Source organism: Zerene cesonia, chromosome 15 (genome assembly GCF_012273895.1).
Source record: "Zerene cesonia ecotype Mississippi chromosome 15, Zerene_cesonia_1.1, whole genome shotgun sequence".
NCBI lineage: Eukaryota > Metazoa > Arthropoda > Insecta > Lepidoptera > Pieridae > Zerene > Zerene cesonia.
In genome coordinates this window covers 3,340,762-3,364,477 of record NC_052116.1, presented here as the reverse complement: position 1 = coordinate 3,364,477, position 23,716 = coordinate 3,340,762, and the positions used below count along the sequence as shown (strand labels likewise).

The following is a 23,716-nucleotide window of genomic DNA, read 5'->3' as shown; positions in this document are numbered from 1 at the left end:
GATGATGATGATTATGATCTGTATGTTTAAATTTATAAAAACCCAATATAAATCTAGGCGAGGGCGTTTATTAAGGTTTATGCTCAAAGTTAAGAAATTTATTAATTGAAAATGAAGTAATTTTAAACTATTTTAATATTCTCTGTCACGTGTAAATTGTACCTCCATTAAAAGTTTCGACTTTGTCGACTAAAGCATGAACATCATCAAATGTACTAAGTATTAATACATAAAATATTATAATTTACGTGGAACATATTAAATTATATCAAGGACTAGCTTCACGTCCGCGGCTTTGCCCGCATAGTCGCAGAAACGATTTCCTCGAATGTTCCCGTTCCTGTTGGATTTCCGGGATAAACCTATGTCCGTCTCCTGGTTTTAAGCTACCTCTGCACAAATTTTCAGTCAAATCGGTTAATCCGTTCTAAGATAATATAGATTAAATAAATTACTGCTTTCCATCCTTCACCAGTTTACTCTAGCAAGAAAAGACAGTTTCTATTCAACAAACTTTAATAATATAGGTTTCTATGAAGTAATCTTTGTTCACTTTTCTTCCTAGAAAACTTAATTTGGAGAGCAATATAAAGTAACAGAAATATGAAATATAAAATACTGGATAAGTAAATGTAAGTACTTACTGCAAAGCGAGCGGCCTTGAGTCGTGCGTCCAATGTATGTGTATTTCAGGCTCGCCGCGAACTGAGCAAGTCAATCGTGCCGTGGACCCTCTGACTACCCACTGAGTTTCCCCGCCACCTCCGCCACGAGTTAATTTAGGTGGTTCTGTACGAAGAGATGCAAATTTAAAGTCTTCATTTTTTTTGTTTTTCTATGAGTACTTATAAGATTTTGGTATATATGTGTTAACTTTTACCAGAAACATGTGCATTGTAAGTGACACCCAATTTGAGATTGAGTTAAAAAAACTTTTCCGAAAACTCAAAAACCCAAACAAAGAAAAAAAAATATATGTATATATCTTAAAATAAATAATAATAACGATTTTTAATAGAAAACTAAACCGTCTTCAAATTGTCATCATAGGATTGGAGGACAATCAGGAGGCACCAGTTTTCAATTAGAAAAAAAAAAATCATAAAAATTAATTCACTCAGTAAAAAGTTATGAGGTAACAGACACAAAGAAGAATCAGTCAAACTGACAATCTCCTCTTTTATTAATATAAGTCAATTGATAATTTCCTTCCATATATGATCTCACCCCTAACATCCAAATAGAAGGTGTGGTGCAGGAAGGAGTGCTGTACCCTCGCGGTGCAGCGGTACCAGCCCTCGTGCTGTGGGGTCGCCGCGCGCACCCACACCGTGCCGTCCGCGAGCAGCGAGCCCTCGCTCATATCGGCCGATTCGGTTTGACCCCATAGAATGTGACGCCAGTTTTCACCCTCTATTAGAAGTAAACTTTATCAAATATCAATATATCTAGCTTGGTCAAGTTTGATAATATTGCTAGTGCAAAGGAAGACTGTTGTAGATGCCAGACTTGGTTTAACTAGGTGGTAGCACTTCTACGGTTAAATAGTCATACTACACCGTGACGATGCAACCCTTAAATATGGCTATCCACCGGAACCTACAGAATATGACCGCAAGTTATAACCCTATTTTTCAGATAACATATTTGTAGCTTGATTTAGCTGGATTATGTCATTTTATCGGAAATCTAATATAACATGGTTGACAATTTGGAAAGTACAATAATTTAACATGATGATGTGGGCATGCGGTGAGTATCTACCCCTCGCTCATATCAAGCGTCTAGAGTTGATTTGACAACTTGATGTCAGTTTTCACTCTCAATTTAACATTTGACTGACATCTAAAAATAATTTGACAATATTTTAAATAGTGCTTTATCTCTTTCACTTTTAATGACAACTCTGGGAGTGATTGTTCAGTTTCTTCAATGTTTTGATCATCAATATATTCAATTATGTAAAATCGAATGGAAAAGAAATTGGAATGAAAGATAAATCAACTAAAATATAGACTTACATGAATATAAACATTTTAAATATATCACGAAAATAAAGATCTGAAGTTGCCCATAGTTTCTCACCTGAAGAAAATTCCCAAGAAATCCTAGGCATAGGCTGGCCCTTCGCAGAACAAGGCAGTAGCACGGCCGCACCGGCTGACACTGAGGTGTTTTGTGCTCGCCACACCCACAGTGGTGCCTCTGTTACGAGACTGTTCCGTTTATCATCTTACTCTTCATTGAAAGGTATTAACATGCATGTCCATGCATGTCCATGGTATGGTATGGTATTGGTTAAATTAGTCTGAACACATGAGTTTGTTTACAGTACATAACGATGTTTCATTTCTTAATGTTAATTATTTATTTTACAAATTACCTCATTTTAAAATATGAAAACAGTCACAAAAAAAGTTTTATTATTTGATCCATTTAATCTCTCCCATGGTTGAAATGACTCATTTATGACTTTTATGTAGAAAATAGAGAATATAATTTCGTAACGACAAAAGTTTACAACCGAAATTCACACATCGGACACCTACCTTTAACAATTAAAGAGGCAGAATGACTAACTGTCCCAAAATCATTGGTCGCTCTACACGAATATTCTCCGCTATGCATAGAATTCAAATCTTGTATCACTAATATTGTGAAAAAATCCATATTCTTTTGTTCAACCTGAGAAAATAAAACATCTCTCTCAAAATATATCAAGAAATGTATTTTCGCTCTTCAATCTTCATTGAAATACTTACTTTTAATACTGATGGGATGGGTAAGTTATCTTTATGCCAAGAAAACTGTATGGGTTTATCTCCAGATACTAAACTACACGTAGCTTGCGTGCTTCCTCCCACTTCTAATTCTTCGGGGAATTGGAATGGAACTATTTTCGGAGGTTCTGTGGTAAAAATGTACGAATAATGAAACCCAAAATTATTTCTTAATTAATCATCGAAATCTCAATCATGATTTGCTATATATATAGAGAAATATTTTAAACAATGTCCATGATAAGTTTGTAGATTTTGTTTTACATTTAAATATTACCGGTCTGTTCTATTAATAAAATTGAATGAAAGACAAAAATTTTTCATCAAATTTAATTAAATACTTACTATGAACTTCAATGCGAACAGTTCGCCTAGCTAATTCCCCGCTTTCAGCCCTCACTTCACAAGTGTAGCTCCCACTAGCTGAGCCTCTGACTGAAGCCAATCTTAGAATGCCTCTTTCATCGCCATTATCTAACGGCGAATCAACGATGGAACCATCCTCTCGTCTCCAAATGACTTCCCTTAAATTAGGCTTTTCTTAGTAAACCGTGGTCAAACATAAATATCTTAATACATATTAAGGTTGTCACTTTAAAATACTAAAAAGAAGTTTTTCAATTTCTGAATTGAATGCAACTTAACGTTTATTCTTAACTTTATTAATTCCTTTCGCACTATTTCGATTCATGGTCGTCTTCAACAGCTGAACTATGAATGAATCAAATTATGAATCAATATAAAAGAAATCGTAAAATAAAACTTACTTAATAGGATATCCGGAATATGGGCAATATAGTGTCACATCAGATTCTACCTTCACATGCATCGGTGGTAGATACCTTATATTCGGTGGACCTAAAAATAACTTTACGTTTAAAAAGATAAATACGGGCATTTATTTATTCTAAATTGATCAGTTTTTGTGTAATAACTATTAAATAGTGTACTATTTTACAATAATTATTTTACCAAAAACATTAAGCCTTGCATAATGCGCCTGAGATCCACCAGAGTTAGTAGCATTACAACCGTATCGGCCGCCTTCATCTGCGCTTCTGATAGTTATACTTAACGTTGATATAATATTGCCTTCCTCACTACCTGGTAGTGATTCCGCTCTGGTATTTATTGTATACCTAAAATCAATATAGTTCTTTACTATAAATTGAGGTAAAAACAAGAATGACCCTTCACAATTTTCTGGTAGTGTTTGTCAATTCAAAGTATATTGACGTAACAAAAACGATACGTCCATAAGCGTTAAACAGGCTACCAGGGACTTTATCAGCAAGTGGTAAAAATTCATCTAAATGTCAAGGACATCAATTAATAACCAAACTATATGAGTAAAAATTATGAAATATTTGTTTCGGTTTGGACTTACTTTTCAGGTGCAGAAGGAAGAGGTCTATTGTCCAAAGTCCAGAATATCCTTGGAGAAGGAATTCCAGTTGCTGCACATCTTAGAGCGATACTCTGTCCAACTCGTGTTATGGCCTCACTGAATGTTGTTATCAGTCTTGGAGGTCTGTCTAAAGCGTATTTTGTACATTCAATCTTTCTAATAGGGCATTATAATAATTGGCAATTTTAGATATTTTCCATGAAAGCCTCATTAGAGATAAAATGTATTTATTTCATTAATAATGTCATTTAATTTCACATGTTGATGAATAAAAAAATAATCAGAGCTTGTCACGAAGAATCCAAAACAACAAAATATTTAGCAAAGAAGATTACCCGCGATTACAAGTTCAGCCCCAGAAACCGCAGAATCAGAGTGATCATACGCCGTACACTGGTAAAGGCCAGCGTGATGTGACCGCACTGGTCCCAGGGTCAGTTTGGGCTGAGGAGAGTGAAGAGGTCTGCCCTCGTGTTGCCAGCTGATGGTGACTACCCCACCCCTCCCACCGGATACTGAACAGTTAAAGCTGCCAGATCCGCCCGTGCCTAGCATCTGGAAATGATGCTAGTCTTAATTGGATTTAGTTGTTGTACAGTTATTTATAAACTGATGATAGGATAACTTGTTTCCACGAGCTTTTTTAAGAGAAAAGGGATAAGAAAAGAATTGACAATTGCAAAGAAGGAATGGACTGTGGAGGGTGAGGAAAAGGAAATTCCTCCGGCCTTGATTTCTCCGTGCCATCACCGCACTTACCAACGGATTTGGGGTGACAGTAACCGCCAGAGGCTCGTGCACTAGTAGCCGCACTATGACCCTGGGGGAGGAGTCGCCGGCGGCGCACGCGTAGCGCGCCGCGTGGTGCGCGCGCACGGCGGCCAGCACGAGCGCGCCGCGCCGCACCGCGCCCTCACCCGCCGCCGCCCAAACGCCGCTGCCGTCCTGCCGCTGCCAGCTAGGGGACCGAGCGGTGTGCAGCGAGGTTTAAATACTGCTTACGTTACGTGACAAAGTTTAGACAAGTGCCCCAAATATTAATTAACAATGACTTATATGTAATGTTTACTGTATATGGTTGAAGAAAAATTCCCGCCGTGTTCCTTTATATAAAAATCAAAATGTTGTCAAATTAAAGATGATGATATGGGCTATTATAAAAATGATTGTAGTATATTTCATATAATTATATAAAAATTGTTGTTATTATCACAGATCTTTATAATCATAAGAATCGTCATCGACCAGAAGATTTTTCCAAAAAAAGACTTATTAAGAAAATACATTTTATTTAAATAGCGTCTGCATTAAAAAAAACCTCATGATATAAAACTTTTATCCTATAAGATCTTATTACTATTTACACCCTAAGTATACTCACGTGATAGTATGCCTGTTGCTATGTCGTAAGATGCAAGGCAGGATAACTGTGTCGCCTGCGCGAGCTTCAATCGAATTTACTTCAACACTTTCCAGCCAACTGCTTTCTATAGAACGCCATTAGGAAATAAATACAACTTTATTGGTAGTTATGATAAATTATCAGATACAACTTTATCTCCGATATTTTCATTACATCAACAAATCTATTATATCCGACCTAAACTAAACTTGTTTTTGATATCATTCTACTGCGCAATTAAACAACGAAAATAATATGTAGGTATGTGTCGGTTACATGTATGTGAAATCTTTTTTAAATTATTGTTTGTTATTTTCTATTGTCACTTATTCAAAAAAATATATATATGAATAAAAGAATTGCAATGTTAGCTTATTCTCCACCATTATTCAGTTGTTATTTCAATCGATTATATTTTTAATTATACAAAAATACAGAGAACTGGACAGATTTCATTCTAAGCAGTATAATATATTGAATCTATAATCTTGGAAAAACAAAATCAATAAAAAAACATATAGCCAACATTTATCGTTCTTACCATCTGTAGTTAATTTGATAGTAGGACTGGACGTATCAACAGCAATACATGAATATTCAGCTTCAACATCAGCCTGTGTTAAATCTGAACCGAGCAACAACCCTCCAGCTCCTGATATCCATCGAGTGTCTATGGGATATTTTAAAATAACATAATGTATATTATTACTAATTTATATTATTTTTTAAAATGATGGAATTAATAAAAATTGTATAGAGAAAACTTTAAGCGCTATTATAAGGAAATGTGATACTTAATTTTGATATTTAATTTTAAGAAAGCTTTTCACTAATAAGCTAGAGATTATTGGCATCCTCATATTATATGTAAATCCAGATATACTGCCATCTTCCAATCCCACCATTTGCAAAACACAATATATACAATAAAATATAATATTATACCTGAATTTATTTGTCCTCTAGGAAAAAATATAGCATTAAGACTGGTACATATTATAAATTCATTATTAATATATACCTGTGCCCATATAACCAGTGGCTAGAGGCAACCCGTCCTGTAGCCACTTGACGTCAGCAAAGCCTATCTGTAGCGATAACTCGCACCGCAGGAGCACAGAGCCTCCCATTTTAGCAGGAATCAGCTGTCGAACTGAATGCACCAACACATTGTCTTCCACTGCATGACAAAATAAATCTGTGTTAATAAATAACAATATAGCACTGAAGAGATGTTTGTTTATGTGAACGCTCTATCTCAAGAACAAGTGCTCCGATTGAAAAAATTCGTGCAGTTTTTGATAATCCATTAATGGAGAAAGGCAGATATTACATATTGTAAGACGAGGGTGAAAGTGCGCGGCAAAGCTAATACTATACAAAATATAATTGAAAGAAAAAAGTGTGGTGGTTTAGCAAATTAAACCAAAGCGTTAATAATGGATGCTCAAACGAACATTCCATATATCATTAGATAATTATTCCTACATCATATTAATTAGGTATAATATAAAAAAGGCATATAGTATTAACTTCAATTAATAATGCTCTTGTATAGTTTCAGCCAACTGAACCTCGTAGTAAATAATGTTCAAATTATCATCACGTAAACCCTCGAATAAATAACATTAACGAGGCTTTAAAACAAAAGGTTTATTTTTAATACAAACAACATAACAATGGGAGCATTCAATAATAAATTCAGTATTGAATGGAACGCAATATTATTTCGGTTTTTATTTCTGTTCAGTTTCAATTTAAGCACACAATAATAATAAATCGATTCGAACTGCAATAGACATTGTTTTGTCTGTGAAGCCTCATTATCGTCGTCGAGAATTGAAAATACTTGTTTACCGAGAAATTTATGGCATCAATTAATTTTTATTCCAACATTTTCATATGCCTTTGAATTCAATTTGGAACTTTTTTCAGTATAACAGTCATCATGAATGGAAAAATCTTTAATTGTTAAACAATAAACATTTGCTAGGTTTCAGTGTAGATTAAAATAATTAAATTAAAAAATCTCGTGGCATATAGGCAGCTATTTCACAAGAAGTATCACAATACCAAAGTGTCGAATACTTTCTTTGAAAGCGATTTGAATAAGAATAAGCTTCTAGCTCCCATTTGTTGCCTTTCAATGTCGCCTTTGTAGTAAAGTTTATTGTCGAAGAAAATATTAAAATATGGTGCCTTAAATCTCTACGTTAAAGTCTATGGCTTTGAAACTGTCGTAAATTATCTAACAACATTTGTCATTAAATTTGAATTAATAGGTTTCCTTCTACGTACGTAATTAAAGTAACAAAATAATCTTGAAAAACATCATACTTTTTTATGTCATAGCGTGCAATCGAGCTGGTGGTTCGCCTGATGGTAAGCGATCACCACCGCCCATGAACATTCGCAGAGGCTCAAACTGCCTCTGACTGACTGGGAAGAAGGAATGAACTGGCTACCCCACTCACTGTACGAAACACAATAGCATGCTATTATTTCGCCGGTTTTCTGTTGGCGTGGGGTATTTCATTGTACAAAATATAATGTAATTCGTTTGTTATTGGCATAAAAAAACAACATATTATATGAATTTATACTTTAAATTACCATCATCTGCGATTAATAATATTTAATTTTTTGTCTAATGTTCACGAATTGTTTGTGTCTCTAATAAAATTTAAAAGACGACGCTATATCATTGGAAATTTATGGAATCTTTATAATGAGGCAATTCCCGAGAATATCATGTCGTCCGATTTTTAATTGAAATTTTGCGATCTTCTATAAAGAAAAGTAATTGGATTGAATATATTAATATTAGCTAAACTAACTTGATATTATTTTGATCACAATTAGCCCGCAGCTAAAATGGCATGTACGTTGTAATATACATACATACATTTATTTTCGAAATCAAATATATTTCTCGATATTCACAATAATTAACATATTAGAAAAATGTAAATCATACTGTCTTTTTAATAATCCAAACCTTGAAGTAAAAAAAATTAACGTTTCGTGCAGAGTAAGTTGTAGTAGGTAACTATTTTAATAATCTGCGACTGTACTAAAATGTGTAGCTAAATAAGAACTGGGTGAAAGAGCAGCTCTGAACGTTACTGTACCATATTGCTATGTATTTAAAATTTTTCCTTCGAACGCTCGAACAAAGGACTTGTTTCAAACTTCATATTATGTCATTTTTAATCCCTTAATTAAAAGTTTCTCTTGTGAAAAAAACTCGAGCGGCCGTGGGCTGTTTTCATTTTATTCCATATTTCCTCGGAATGTAACTGAAATTTAATTGGTCCAACTCGACTCAAAGTTGTAATTTGTTTTGCCCTTCTCGTACATTTGCTTATTACAAGACGCCGTTGTTTGCAGTGAATAATATTATTATGTTTCAAGCACGCGGAGCATACATTATCCAATATTCTCGTAAGCAATTTATATTTTTATTTTACCGTCTCATTTTTATTTGTCGAAACAACATTTCGAATTAACGAACAACCTGCCATTTATATTTACGTATCTCATTTCTGATAATTGGATTACCTCTCTATTCAATTAGGTACATCATGTAATTTTTTTTAATGAAATTGAATATAAATCATTTTGTCAATAATTCCATCCAATTGTGTTTATATAAACCAATTATTAAAATTTCTGTACATGAATGCAATTAAATAATCATCATCGAAATAATTGCCGGATTGTATCATAACTAAAGTTCACAAAAACTTTGACCTCAATAACGCAGTAAACTATAGCGTCGTTTTACTGTCTATTTTATAGAATATCACTATGTTCAATTCAGATGTTTAAAAATACTTATTTTTTGGGCACTTGATAAAGAAAAAGTATTTGAATGTGTCTTTAACACTCAAAGTCAAGTCAGACGGTAGGGCTTGCTTAAGATACTTAATTTACTACTAACTTAACTACTACTAGTTAGTTACTAACTCACCCACGCTTTTTAGATTTGATTTATAATAAACATTACCTGGTTGCAAAAGCATCGGTCGAGATAAAGTCACTCCAGCTCTATTGGATGCTCTACACCTCAACACAGCACTGTTCCCACCCCCGCCAGCGTCGACCATCGACCTGCGAGCTCCCACCACCAGCCTACCATCGCTGAGCACATGCCTATAAAAAATAACAATTATATTTTTGTATTTTAAACAAGGGGATATAAAATTACACACTGCAGTATGAATATTATCACCAGTTCAGAAGAATACTGTGTGGAGGAACAATACCACAAATAAATATTATTTTATAATAGTATTTTAAAAATATAAATAAGTTGAATGAGCAGTGTACTGTGTACACGCTTGTACCTAATAGCAATATTTTTCAATTTCTGAAACAATTTTCGTTTACAATGAAAGCTTACCTACTATTAGCAGCTCAGGTAAATTCAATGTTAAAACAAAAATGGGATAGGTAATCATTATAACCTTAAAACAGAGCGTCCTAATTAATAATTCATAACAAGATAGCCGTGGAGTTTATGCTATAAAGTTGTAGCTGCAAAATATTTGTTTTATGTTCAACAATAACCATCAATACTTCCCAAGTTTCCGTTATTCAGCCGATACAAGAATAACAATGGCTTTTAAGTCCATTACGACCTAAGTTTTACAATTAAGAGCCAACGAAGATCAGTACATTATCAAACTTAGAAAAGTTTCATTGTTAATGGTAATGTACTTCTAGCATTTACGAACGACTCGTTTTATGACTTAAAAACAACTTCTTATTAAAAATAGGTTCAATCACATTGGAATTTAGAATATTTAATTAAACATGAGAATATTCTATTTCCTATTCTACATTCTTTTTAACCTCGATATTTTACATTTTTTGCGAATGTTTGTCACCGGCACACTCTCCAGTGGAATGTTTTTTTTTTATTTTTAAAACATTTTATAACTTTTACAAATAAAACATAAAATTAATTATTTATTAAGGTAAAAAGTTAAGTTTGCTTTTCATTTATATATGTACTTGCGAAATATATTAACAGCTTCATACGATTCTATATCATCTTCAAGTCATTAAAAAGATAATTTTGACTTATATTGATTGTTAAAATAAAACCAATTAGCAATCGATGGAAAAAGCAAATTAGGCAATATGTAATCTTATCCAAAATTCAAGGATCATTAGTCACGGTGTTCTTAATTAAGTCAATTTTAAGTGAGTTCCCTCTGAAGTGTCCAACTTTCGCTTACCTTAGCAAAAGCCAACATTACTAGAACTGAGTCGAATGGAGTAACTTTGCCTTTAACTTTTGCATTCAACTATGAACTTTATTCCTCTACTTTAGGGTATATTTAGCGCTATGTTTGCTATCAGCTATTCATACTCAGTATCTCGAATTCGCAAGTTAGTTACAACCCGAGTGCACCATGTGTTAGATTTTATTTTCAAATTGATTTTGAAATTAAATTGAATAGAACTTGTTGCGGTTGTCGTGTAGTCTGTTAGTGTAATAAATAAAGAAGAAGTTACTTTTTACATGACGTCAAGATAAAGTTTAGAACACATGCGATATTATTTTGCCGAGTGACAAATCACAATCTTTTAGTTTCACATATACTGATGATAATATCATTACGAAACACAAACGAATAAAAGAAAAACTAACTTAGAAAAACACATTCAACATAACAATTCTTAGCTCATAGAAAATATATTGTCAGCACGTATTTTTCCAATTTTTCTTTCCGTTCACCACTCGTTCCATAAGTCAGATGTCACCATAATCGTTTTCTTCACACTTTGCACCGTCATTGTATTAAAACCACCCATTTCAGTTTGTCAAACCGTCTTCTAAAACATACAATATATTGAAAAGATTTTCTTGAGCTTTCTCAATGATTCTATTCCAATACCTACAATACTCACTAACGATGCAATAAAGTTACAAGTTCAGCAATAACCCAGTCAAACAAATTATTTTGAATAGGCAATGTCGACGGATTCATTGAATATTGTGCTTTCCAAACAAGAGTGGAAAGTTAGTCACGTACCAGAATATCGTTATGTTACCTAACTTCAAATATGTTCGGGCAAGTTTTGAACTAATTTATTATCACCTTTTTATTAAGACGATATTGGTACATTTCGGTCCAACAGGCGGCCGACGCCAATTGAATGCGAAATTAGTTCAACAAATTGCGACCTTTAATTTATTATGTTCATGAATTTACGGCATTACATTCGATATTATACATAGAATCGTTGTATTTAATGCCACGTTCCAAGTGAATTCTGTACCAAATCGAAGGTAAATACCACAAATTTTAAATTAAACTACCTACATCAACCTTCTGCATTTTGTGGGTATCAAAAATATTTGTTATCTAGGTAATAATAGAGGAAATAAAATGTTGTTTTCGTATGTCGAACATGTGCAAAATAATTGAACTTTATATGTAAGGTGTATCGCGTAATAGTTTGATGGAGGCAAGCAAACGTACAGCCAGTAATTGAAGCTCACTTCATATGTATATCAGGAAAGTTTTCAGCTCGGCACGCTCGGACACGTCTTATAACTTCCTTCTAACCTCGATTGGAAATTGGAAGCGGCCCAATTTATTAACTATGAGGATAACCGAATTAGTTATGACATATCATTTGCGGTTACCTCAGTATGTTTAATATGAACTTTGGATGAGGACTCAAGTTTGTCGGGGCTTAATTAATTTGTTGTGATAAATTGTTTTAGTTGTATTACAACATCTTATCAATATAAGAGTTTTCGTGTATTTATTAATTTTGATTACTGGTTATTGTAAGGTTATGTGAACACGTATAACTAATATTTTGAGTTGTATCCTTTAATATGGTAACTGTGAAATGACCTATCGGACACATGGCCATTGATCTATTTTTAAATTTAATAATTTTTTTTTTCTAAATTCATAAGATTACCCATTAAGTTAAATTTTTACTTATACTTAATTTTGAGGTAGGAATAGGTTTACCTGAAATGTTAACTTACACTGAACTACGAAAGCTCTAAAATCTAATTGAGTAGCGACATTGAGGGAGGTTTTAAAACCTCCTTTATATCCTCCTTCATTCATATTTTATATCTATAGGTTTTGTTATAAGCTATTCTTTATTATTTTATTGTTATAAAAAATATCATTTATAAGTGAATTTAAGAAATTAAGTTTCAGTCCACTACATAGCAATTTAAACACACTTTATGTACTAGTAAATAAAAACCATCAACGGTACGTTTAAACAAAACTGACGCAACATACAAGCTCGTAAGCTGTCCATTTAAAATAATGACACTTAACACTACATATATTCTAAAATCAATATCATATAAAACCACATACCGTAAACCAGGTATAGTGGTGATGACTTGTCCTTCCGAAGTGACCCAATGGACATCCGGTGTTGGATGACCACTCGCACGGCAGACTGCATAAGCGCCTCTGGTGGCCGGCCATAGGACCCTCGGAGGAGGTTCGGTGGTGAAATGAGGCCGTTTGTCTCCCGTGCTGGCGGCTAGACCAATCGCTAATATAACCACTAATGCCCATTGTATTTGTCCTGTAACAATAAGTGGGAGTCAATATTGTAGCGAGATTTTAGCAAAGAATTATTGTATATTACAGATTATTTATCTATTTCTCATTCAATTATTCATAAAGTATTTAATGCTATGAAAACAAAAATAAAAATAAACTCTACGACTTAATTTTGACCAATACATATTGATAAGTTTCAATATTAGTACGGACATATTTAAGGTAATAATAATATGAATGCATATAAAAATGCACACCTGCAATAATCTAGTTATTTTTTTTAATACTATTAACGTTTTTCTATTTAGTAGTATATTCTTTTAACAGACTCACAATTTTATCCAACAGCATTATAGTCATACATCATATAAATCCCGCCAAATTCCATCAAGCAATGAAAATAGTATTTGGAATACAGACAAAAAATACTTCTACAATATTATGAAAAATTAAACGAATATCAAATGTATTAAAAAATGCAATAAAAATTATTTCACTAATTGCAAAATTCACTTACTTCAAAAATGCGTTATTTTATCACATTCAAATCGAATGTATTTAATTGTATTTAATTATATTTGCAAATGACATTGTAAATCTATGCCACAGATTAATATAGTATTAATGTATGCTTTCAGAATTTGTTAATAAATTAAAACAAAGGAACGTACCTATGAAACTTGTGAAAATAAAATGAGTAAATTATCATTTAAATGAGGACTTATAACTTTAACTTAATCTATAAATAATCAATGCGAAGTTATATTTTTAACATTTTAAAATTATATAGATATACGTTTGTATGTGACGGATATAAATGTGTTTTGATTAATACTCTTCTGGATGAATAATTGACAGATAAGATATAGATGTCACTTTACATAACTTATCAAAACTTCTTGAGCTATCAAATCTTATAAAATGTCGAATCACTTAGAAACACGGCGCATTGGTATGGATTGTGTCTTAATGTTCAAACGTTGATTATTCAATGTTCGGGCTAGCTACCCTCACTTTGTAGTCATTGTGACTGGCTGACACGTGTTATAAACTGACAACATAATTTAGGCAGTTGTGTAGAATTGCGAACATTCAAACTTACATTCAATACTGTCCCACTTTGATTTCTAACAATATAAACAATTTATGATTATTGTTTCTTTTTTCTTGTATTTTGTGTTATAGTGCCATACTCACGTGTACCGTGGCAAAGACAAGTTTGGACACTGGCAAAGGTTTAGATCATAGCACAGATAATATACCTAATACTATACTGATCCATAGATAAAACACTATATAAATGGTTGGATTTTTTTTTCTTAACGACTAGGTACGTTAAAATGTAATTGTAAAAAATGTAATACAAAAATTTAAAATAGTAGTAGAGTACTGCATATTCCTATTCTATCCTACTAATATAATAAACGTAAAAGTTTGTGGTGGAAGTAAAGAAGGTGGAATTTCTGCATCGAAAAGAAAAAAATCCTCGGCCAGTTTTCACAACAGGCCGGCCTGTATAGCCCCGATTGATGGTCTCGAAAAGTTCTATATATACTTAAGGATTGAAAATTTTTCAATCCTTAAGGATATATAGTACTTTTTCCTCTAGATTCAGGATAAGTGACGCTACACTGTTTTACGCTAAAATATCTAACAGAGGGATACATGAGTCTGAATAAGCATAGGTTACAATTAACCTCAGGGTCATCTAATCTAGTTTAATAATCCAAAATGACTTTGACAGCCAGCCCTACTTTAAATCACAAAATCTAAAAGTATTTATCTGTGTATTTCCACTATATATAGGTAAAAAGATTGGCGATCAAGTTTGAATAAGCTTTATTCAAATATTTAAATCAATAAAAATTACAAATATATTGTGAAAAAAACTTTCTTACTTTAAGGAGTATTATTGTTATGATATCTGCCAAAGCCACTGCCAGCCAAGTTTCATAGCCCGGGATTGTTCTAACCTGTACGTGCCTCTACAGTGGACAGGGAACTTTCAGCTGTAACGATTTGACGAAGGTCTGATCATCGCAGGCCCTTGCTCTAGTTGTCTAGCAGGTGTATCCGTCAAAAACAAATACTTACAAAGTATAAATTTATCAGCTATTCGATGAATGGTGAATTCCTTTCATGTTAAATATTTTTAAATGTTTTGTATTAGTAATGTTTTCGGATGTACAATGTTTTTATAAAAATACTAGCTGCACCCGGCAAACGCTGTTCTGCCTTACTTTTATCATTTAGGGGTATGAAAAATTGTTGTTGGTCGATTCTCATAGATACCGGATAAGCAAAAAAAATTCATCAAAATCGGTCAAGCCGTTTCGGAGGGGTATGGCAACGAAAACTGTGACACGAGAATTTTATATATTAGATTTTTACGAATATGTCTGAATTTTGAAATAATTGTTTTACTATTCGGATAAAGACAAACCAATTAAATTCATTTCAATAAGTAACTGACAAAAGGATAAACTTTTCGGCTTACCACAGCCGAATTTTTTTTATTAAAAATAATATTATACAAAATTTACCTACGTACACACGATTATTACACATTACATATTGCCATTGATATAAATAATTAATTAATATCAACTCGCATACCACATAACTTTCATATAATTTAAAACATTACACCGTTTCGCGATAAATATTAAGTACAAAGTATATTAAAAATCATATTTAATATTAAACTATTTAGGATATGGTAGGTACATATGTACACAATAAAAACTAAGAAATCAATATGTAAATCCTAAAGATATTTAATTTTTTTAATTTTACGATATTAAACCAGCCAAAGACTTTAAAATATTTTATGAAATATAAAAGTATACTCCCAATATAAGTTCTCTTCTTATTTAATGTATCTTTTTCTATATAAGAAAGTTTTGGAATTTCTCTTCAATCTGTTGCGATATTAGTTTAAAAACATTGAAATGAAGTTTCCTCGCCTCTCTTTGGGACAATGTTTTTCGATCAATCACATTTAACGCCACTTGTTGAAGAAAACCTATTAGAGTATGTTCTTTTTGGTTTGTATAAAGTTTTGGTTAAGTTAATACTTCTAAAATAATTCTTCTGAACATAAGAAGGTATTATAAATAAACTTTTCATATTTCTACTTATGACAAATGTATATATAATTGAATTAAATTCACTTATGTATTTGCTTCTAATAAAAAAACAAATAAAGTGTAAATTATAAAATCTAATTTTTCTTTTAATTATTATTTTTTTATCTGATAATGAAATTGGGTTACTATTTTTGTTTCTGTGTTTAATTAGCTATCTTACATAAAAATAATTTGTCACTTTACAATGAGAACGGTAGGTTGTGATAAAAGTTTCTTAAATAAGCCAAAGTCGGTTCATTTAAAATACTGTTTCCATATTTTTCAAGCCCCAGTATCCCATAATGTATGAAGCTTACCTACATAAAGACGATTTGATAAAAATATTGAGATATAAACAAACGTATTTAAAAATACCGGTACAGCTTCAGAACATTTATCATACCGAACTGTCGCTATAATTTAGTCCCACTAACTCGCCTCGGAAGCATAACCGTTGAAAAAAAATTCGTACTAGGTAGACATTTTTTAAATTTATATGAAATTGCACTCAGCTCTAAAAGGTTCCCTCTTAATGCTTATTTGGGACGAGGCATGAATTTAAATATATCACGTGATGTTAATTATAATTTTAGTAGAATAATTCATCACTAATTAATTATGCGTTAATATTTTCGACTAATATTTCATGTTCTCTAGGGACACATAAGTAATACTACAATATGACAATATTTATCCTATATATTTACGTTTACATTTAAATTAAATATTAATTAGTACGAAAATAATATCAATAATTTTTTATTAAAAACATTCCAGATAGTTAATTAAAAAATCAATTTTAGATCGGAATTATTCCGTTCAATTGACTTTCGAAATTATTACAATCAATCTATTATCAAATAAATAACTAACCAATCATTTCGAATTCACACAAACACATCCTCATTTTTCACACGCATGGTTTCTCACTAATGCACCTCATAGTCACTGTTCAGTCCTATAATCATTCAGTGCAATCATTGTTTCACGAAAGCTATCGCAAAAGTTTTCGATTCGCCCCGTACACGACCTAACCGTATTGCATTCGCGCGCGGACTGGCATACTCTGTGTACATGTAGGCGGTGAACCCTCATGCAATGATAAGGATGCTGTGACATGGGTGGTTCAATTAAATCCCTCTGTAGACTTAAAAGTCCTAGTATAATATCCTCATTACATATATTCGCACGCTTTCTTCATAAAGTAGGTTAAGTGATACAGCCCGTTGCGAAGGCTTTTCCTTTAAAGTATTTCGTCTTAAGTACAAAGATTACTTTTAGCATATATTATAACATTGTTTTAAAATTTGCTTGTATATTGTTAGTCATTTTTGTATGCTCGTTCCCTTCCATTGTTATTAGTAATCTGTTAATATTATAGTGGATTCATATTATTTTACACAAAATAATACTATACTACTACAGTTTTTTTTACGCCCGATCAAGCAAATGCAAACTTATGTTAAGTGATCACTACGTCCTATAACGGTTAACAACAAAAAAGTAACGCTGGTGGTGTATAGGCGCTTTCCCGGCACCTACACAACCAGATTTTCTTCTTCGATTTTTTTTTCTTCTTGTCAATCGCAAAAAATGCTAATTTTTATGAATTTATTAAGCAAGATATATTACGTTACCTGCAGCTATAAATTACTGCTGATAAGTAATAGTAAAAAATATTTTCCACTAACTATATTAACAAACAAATATTGTTCCATTTCATAAAGATTTGTATTACTTATTTGAAATTAAAGTGAATAAAAAACGTTTTTTTCTTCAATGAAGAAGATGCGATAGATTACGATACGGTTGTTAATACTCATTGATTTCGTATATAAAACAATAACAATATACATACATCAATTTAAAAATCATAAATCGAACACGTTAAGTTTATTAATAAAAAGATTGAAGGAGGAAGGATGAAAATTAATATCAATATGTTAGCATTCATTCATTTAATTTCATTGCACGGTACATCTTTATTCCATTACCTTATACGATTATCCTTCCGATGATCCGAACACGATTATCCCGACCTTATACAAAACGTCAAGGGGCTATTAACCTGGTAATGTGTAGTCGCCGTGCCTTTATCGTATGTACTTATACTACCGAATGGCATAATATTGACTCTTAACAAATACTTGCGAGCGTGTACATTTAATGAAACGTGTACATGTGAATAATATAAATATGAAAAATATTTGAAGTATACGTACATTCACAATGTAACGCAGTAGAAAACTAAAAGATGTGTTTACATATGACATATTAGACATCTAGGCTTGTTTAAATTTATTTTAACTAGTTGTTAAAAGTCAAAGAGGACATCTATTGGATAATGCTTCGATGGATATTCATACAATTCTGTTCAGTTCTGCGTTTGCTTTTCCTGTAGTATTTATATTCACTATCATCATAGACTGTTCGGTATTTGTTCGATGTAAAAACAAGAAAGAAAATTGACCAAAGCCCGGTATTTATTGAAAAATACTAAGTACTACAATTACGGATGAAATCAAGAGCTCTTATTTATAAAAGGAATCCTCAGAATTGCACCATTACGACTTAAAATTCTATTGTTTCAAAGGACGATAAAATCTATTTCCCTCAGCGAAGACAAAGGACTATTTTCAGAGAAAGAATAGAAGCACGGCTTATTTCAAAGTTTCATTCAGATGGCAACATTTAATTGCGTTGCGAAATGGCCGGCGAACGTTGCATTCAGATACTTGCATAACCATTATTACTTACTGCTCTCAGCAATTTTCAGCTAGCATCGCAAATGAAAATTAGTAGAACGTAGGTACAATTTATGAAATAGCCGTCGATTATTAGACCCGGGCACGGGCTAAAAACATTATTTTGAAATTGGCAAGTTGCCAAAAACTTGACTGGCTTTTGGACAACTGGAAAGTCATAATAATATTTTTAGGTGTAGGTTACCTTTTTTAAATGCTTGTCGCACACTACAACATGTATATGTGTATTTTTAGCTATGAAGAAGTAATAGTAGAATGTTTTGTTTCAATTTTCTTTCAAAACATAGTCTAGGTTTTCGCCCGAATCTTCGCCCCCATAGTTAAGAAAATTTTAGTTCTCTTGAATCTGACCCATTATAATATTAATCGCTTCTTATATTTTGTTTTAAATCTGAACAAAGGTGTATTTTAAATTATTTCTAACAATCAAAATATTTTTTCGCTTCGGTACGAATTGGGCCAGCTCGCACCGAGGAAGTGCCACACCCCCACATAAGACAGGCGTGAAATAGCGTACTGCTGTGTTTCGTTTGGTGAATGGGGAGCCGGAGGCCCATATCCTTTTCCTTACCGTTCCCAGTCCTTTCATTTATTCCTCTCGTCAATCCTTTCTTCAATCTCTGCAATCGAGTTCACGCCTTTCCAAATATTCATGGGCGGTGGTAACGCTTACCATCAGACGACCCACCAGCTCCATTGCCGACATAAAAAAAGACTAAATTGTCATCTACCATTAATTGCATAATAACCGTTAATGATTACTAGCGTTCCGCCCTCGACTTCATCCGCGTAGTCAATAAAATTGCACTGGGAATGAGATGTTTCATCGCGGTAAAAAGTAGCATATAAGTAGCACTTCATATAACAAATTATAACTCATACTTATGTCGGAACTCGAACAGACACGTCCGCTCGGCTCGAGCTCTAATACTTGAATTCGAACGGCCATGCCCAAGCGCATCCCGTGAGTCATTCGCTTGCGTTCGTTAATATCCGAGCGGGTACTCCGACATAATATATATACAACAAACAAACACAGTTTCGCATGTATAATGTTCGTATGTAAGACAATAGGTATAGTATTTTCTTGTGTTTGATTTTACGCGAGGATTATACATTTAGAAATTAAAAACTCTTTAACCGATTTTAAACGCGATTTATTCATTATATTATTAACCCGACGTTTCGAACACTTTACAGCGAGCGTGGTCACGGGAGACGAGCGAGCGTGGTCTGTCAAAATCCGTTAAAAAGTTTTTAATTTCTAAAGAATAGGTATCTTAGAAATATTTCGTAATATTTTAAAATGAACTATAACATATTTTCTTCGGTGTTATTCACCAAAAAAAATTACAAGGCTATTAATAGCTGATATTTATAGCGGCCAGAAAGAGAATAATTGCGTTCCTTTTTTAAATAAAAGAAAGGCTCTTGACACATATTCGGCCGACCAAATTAGTATGCTTCAAGTCTCATTTTATTGAGCCCAAGCTGTGGTTTACCGTCAAGTGTCAGTAAGCTGTACAAAATTGAGTTTCAGCGTTGAGACCGCTATGAAAAAAACTCTAAGAAAGAAGAAAGAAATGCTTTTATACCGTAGTACAATTTGGAAATAAAAAATATTCAGTCCAATTAAAGATACCTGCCAACGACGAACAAAGTATATTTTCCTGAAATTATACGTGTATATACTTTTATAGGAATAAAATTAAATTAAAAACTACTACTTCATCGGTATAATTAAAAATTTTAAATTTCTATGAATCAATTACCAATATTGTCAACTGTTCACAATAAATGGGTAGTAAAGTATAAATATATCTTTTACATAATTTCAATACACATAATAAATATATTACGTAATTTCATATTGAATCATTGTATATGATAGAAATTAATATCCAATTCCATTCAATACAACCTGCAATCAACAATGAATTGTTACAGCAATCAAATGGGAACAATTTAATATGACGGCTTTCAATGTAAACAATCGAACCATCGGCGATTAGTTATTATTGCTACCTACAAACAATGAGCAAAACGTAATATTACATTATATACTATAACTTTAATGTTTTATAACCCACCTATGTGAAGTGATTTCTTCAAAGTCTTATTTTTTGTATTTTTAATGTAGAATAAAAATTATCAGGTGAACATCGTTCTATTTAATACTAGCTGTTCGCCCCGACTTTGTAGTAAATATCACTTACTGATGTGCCTATGTCACTTGGTGAAATTGCAGCGTTCTAAGGGTGAAAGAACTTTTGAAATCGATCTAGTAGGTTTTATGTGTGAAACCATTATAAACATTCACAGACAAGATTCACATAAAAAGCTCTTATTAACAATGTATGTTCCTAATAAAGTAATTTTTTTTTGTTAAATCGCAGCTTCAAAAAATTTCACGTTTTTATTTTACGTAGATTTGTTAGTTTGTTGCAATAATATAAAGACATACAGTGGCGGCCTAAGGGCCCCCCAGAGGGGCCCCTTCTGCTCCTGAGGGGCCTCGAAATGGAAATCATAAATAAGCCTTGAAAATATTGAAAAATTAATAAAAATATTTTTACACTAAAGGCCTCTTTAGACTATGCCGCACGGGCTTCTAACGAGATTAGTCCCCCACTGACGACGGTTTTCAGTCTTTCCATCAACATTCCTCCTTTTATATAAATTCGAATTCTAACTAACCCGTGGCCCAGTCCTTAAAGCAACTCGAGGAAACACAGTAGAGTTTATCTTAAATTTTGGTTCCTGTGGACAAAGCAGAACAATGCAAAATCAAGAAGGTATATTTAAATATTTATTTAAATTCAAAATCAGGATAACTTTTGCAGTTCTTTATCGTTCTTCCTATCATAATATTATGTCATGTTATTATCGCAGAGGTAATGTCCCTATTGCTTAACTAATTACATATGGAATACAAAAAGAAAATATTAGTAGAAAATCTAGGTACAAGAAACCCTATAAAATATCAATAAATCTAATTTGCCTGGGGATAAGGATTTTTTCGTCTTAATTTTATACCTAATCAATCACTCAGACGTTTCATCCGACGAGATAAAATCTCTAAGATCTTATTCCATCTATTGGAAATTGGAAGTCTACATTTACCTTGATGTCAATCTCAAAATCTTGAATATTACGTAAGTTAATACTTTCACGAAATCCTATTATCATATTAAATGAGACGTAGCTATTTCTAAAATGGATATCACTTTTAATAACTAACAGTTAATGTAAAATATTATCATCTTAAATTTAAAAAATTTAATAGCCAAATTTGTGGGTGTTTGTCAATGTATATATTATGAGTGTATTTTTATTTTATTACTTTCAATAAAAAGTATATGATTATTATTTCAATCTTTTAATGACTTTTACCTTTTTAAGTTTAAAATTGGCGTCAACCCGTCACCGGGACAAGCTCAAGCCTATAAAGAGGCGAGGTGAACACTATTTACAAAATAAATATTTTAACAGACAAATGTAAGAAATGCCTGCCGTATTTCAAATAATATACGACTAGTACGTTAAAATGTTCATGTCCACATAAAATATCTGAAATCTCAAAAATACATAAAAACAAAACAAACAAATTATCCCCCAAGAAATGCATTGTTTCCTAAGAAAATCACCAGCATTGCAGAAGGCGAATTAGATTAAATTAAACCCGTGCACAAAGAGAAGCGCTCGACTGCACATATCTTAGCCAGTAATTGTAGCGCCAGACAAGAATAAGACCAAGAAGGTGCCAAATATTTTGTCACGATATCATTTCATTGTTAAACAAAGCTGGGACTAATGCAAATTGCACTAATACTAAACTTGGCACGCGACTGAGATCCGCTGCATATAAGATAAGGTGACTCTTCAGCCTGGATTTATCTAGAAACTTAAGTTTTTATTTTAGTTCTGCTCAAAACATTCTGATTTTTAGAAAATTAATCGCGATAAATCTGTATTTTTGTGTGGATGTCAATAAATAAATATTTTCCTATCACAATAATGAAAGAAACAGGTGCGCGATATTTCATATTGTGATTGAACATATTTCTTAAAATTTCTTAATAAAATTTTATTATTCATTTTTTTTTATGTTACCGTCGGCAATGGAGCTGGTGGGTCGCCTGATGGTAAGCGCTACCACCGCCCATGAACATTTGGAGAGGCGTAAGGTCGTTTGCAGACCTTACGTCTCTTCAAATGGATTGCCGACTTCAAATTGAAAAGGAAATGGGAAAGGATTGATTAGAGGAATAAAGGAAAGGAATGGGACGGGTAAGGAAAGGGAAATGGGCCTCCGGCTCCCCCACTCACCGAACGAAACACAGCAGTATGCTATTTCACGCCGGTCTTCTGTGGGGGTGTGGTACTTCCCCGGTGCGAGCTGGCCCAATTCGTGCCGAAGCGTGCTCGACTACCACAATATTATATCTCACAGACTGTAATGTACCTACTTGCCGTTTTTTTTTTTTGTTTAAATACTGAAAAATCTGAAACTTGATAAGCCGAGTAAAAAATGAACACAGACATAAAATCAACTCCCCAGAACATTTACTAAAGTGTTAGGCCTTACCCAGAGTGCGACATCGCATATTTTATTACTTTCGCACTATGCCAACTTAATTATTAACTCCGGAGAGTTTTACGACCTTT

At 32.8% G+C, this 23,716-nt stretch overlaps 1 protein-coding gene across 1 annotated transcript in view; it reads right to left on the bottom strand.

Moving 5' to 3' along the window:
• Positions 1 to 17,322, bottom strand: part of LOC119832456 (Down syndrome cell adhesion molecule-like protein Dscam2) — a 36,651-nt gene extending 19,329 nt beyond the window's left edge. Inside the window, exons 1-17 of the mRNA XM_038356125.1 lie at positions 17,157 to 17,322; positions 12,961 to 13,177; positions 9,600 to 9,745; positions 6,612 to 6,770; positions 6,132 to 6,260; positions 5,570 to 5,675; positions 4,948 to 5,146; positions 4,524 to 4,743; positions 4,168 to 4,315; positions 3,753 to 3,919; positions 3,548 to 3,638; positions 3,126 to 3,304; positions 2,763 to 2,908; positions 2,550 to 2,685; positions 2,086 to 2,205; positions 1,228 to 1,413; positions 645 to 789 (exon numbers count right to left, since the gene is read on the bottom strand). Coding sequence (XP_038212053.1) covers positions 645 to 789; positions 1,228 to 1,413; positions 2,086 to 2,205; positions 2,550 to 2,685; positions 2,763 to 2,908; positions 3,126 to 3,304; positions 3,548 to 3,638; positions 3,753 to 3,919; positions 4,168 to 4,315; positions 4,524 to 4,743; positions 4,948 to 5,146; positions 5,570 to 5,675; positions 6,132 to 6,260; positions 6,612 to 6,770; positions 9,600 to 9,745; positions 12,961 to 13,177; positions 17,157 to 17,190 — 2,528 coding nt within the window. The 5' untranslated portion in view covers positions 17,191 to 17,322. The remainder of the gene's footprint in view (positions 1 to 644; positions 790 to 1,227; positions 1,414 to 2,085; positions 2,206 to 2,549; positions 2,686 to 2,762; positions 2,909 to 3,125; positions 3,305 to 3,547; positions 3,639 to 3,752; positions 3,920 to 4,167; positions 4,316 to 4,523; positions 4,744 to 4,947; positions 5,147 to 5,569; positions 5,676 to 6,131; positions 6,261 to 6,611; positions 6,771 to 9,599; positions 9,746 to 12,960; positions 13,178 to 17,156) is intronic.
• Positions 17,323 to 23,716: the final 6,394 nt, after the last annotated feature.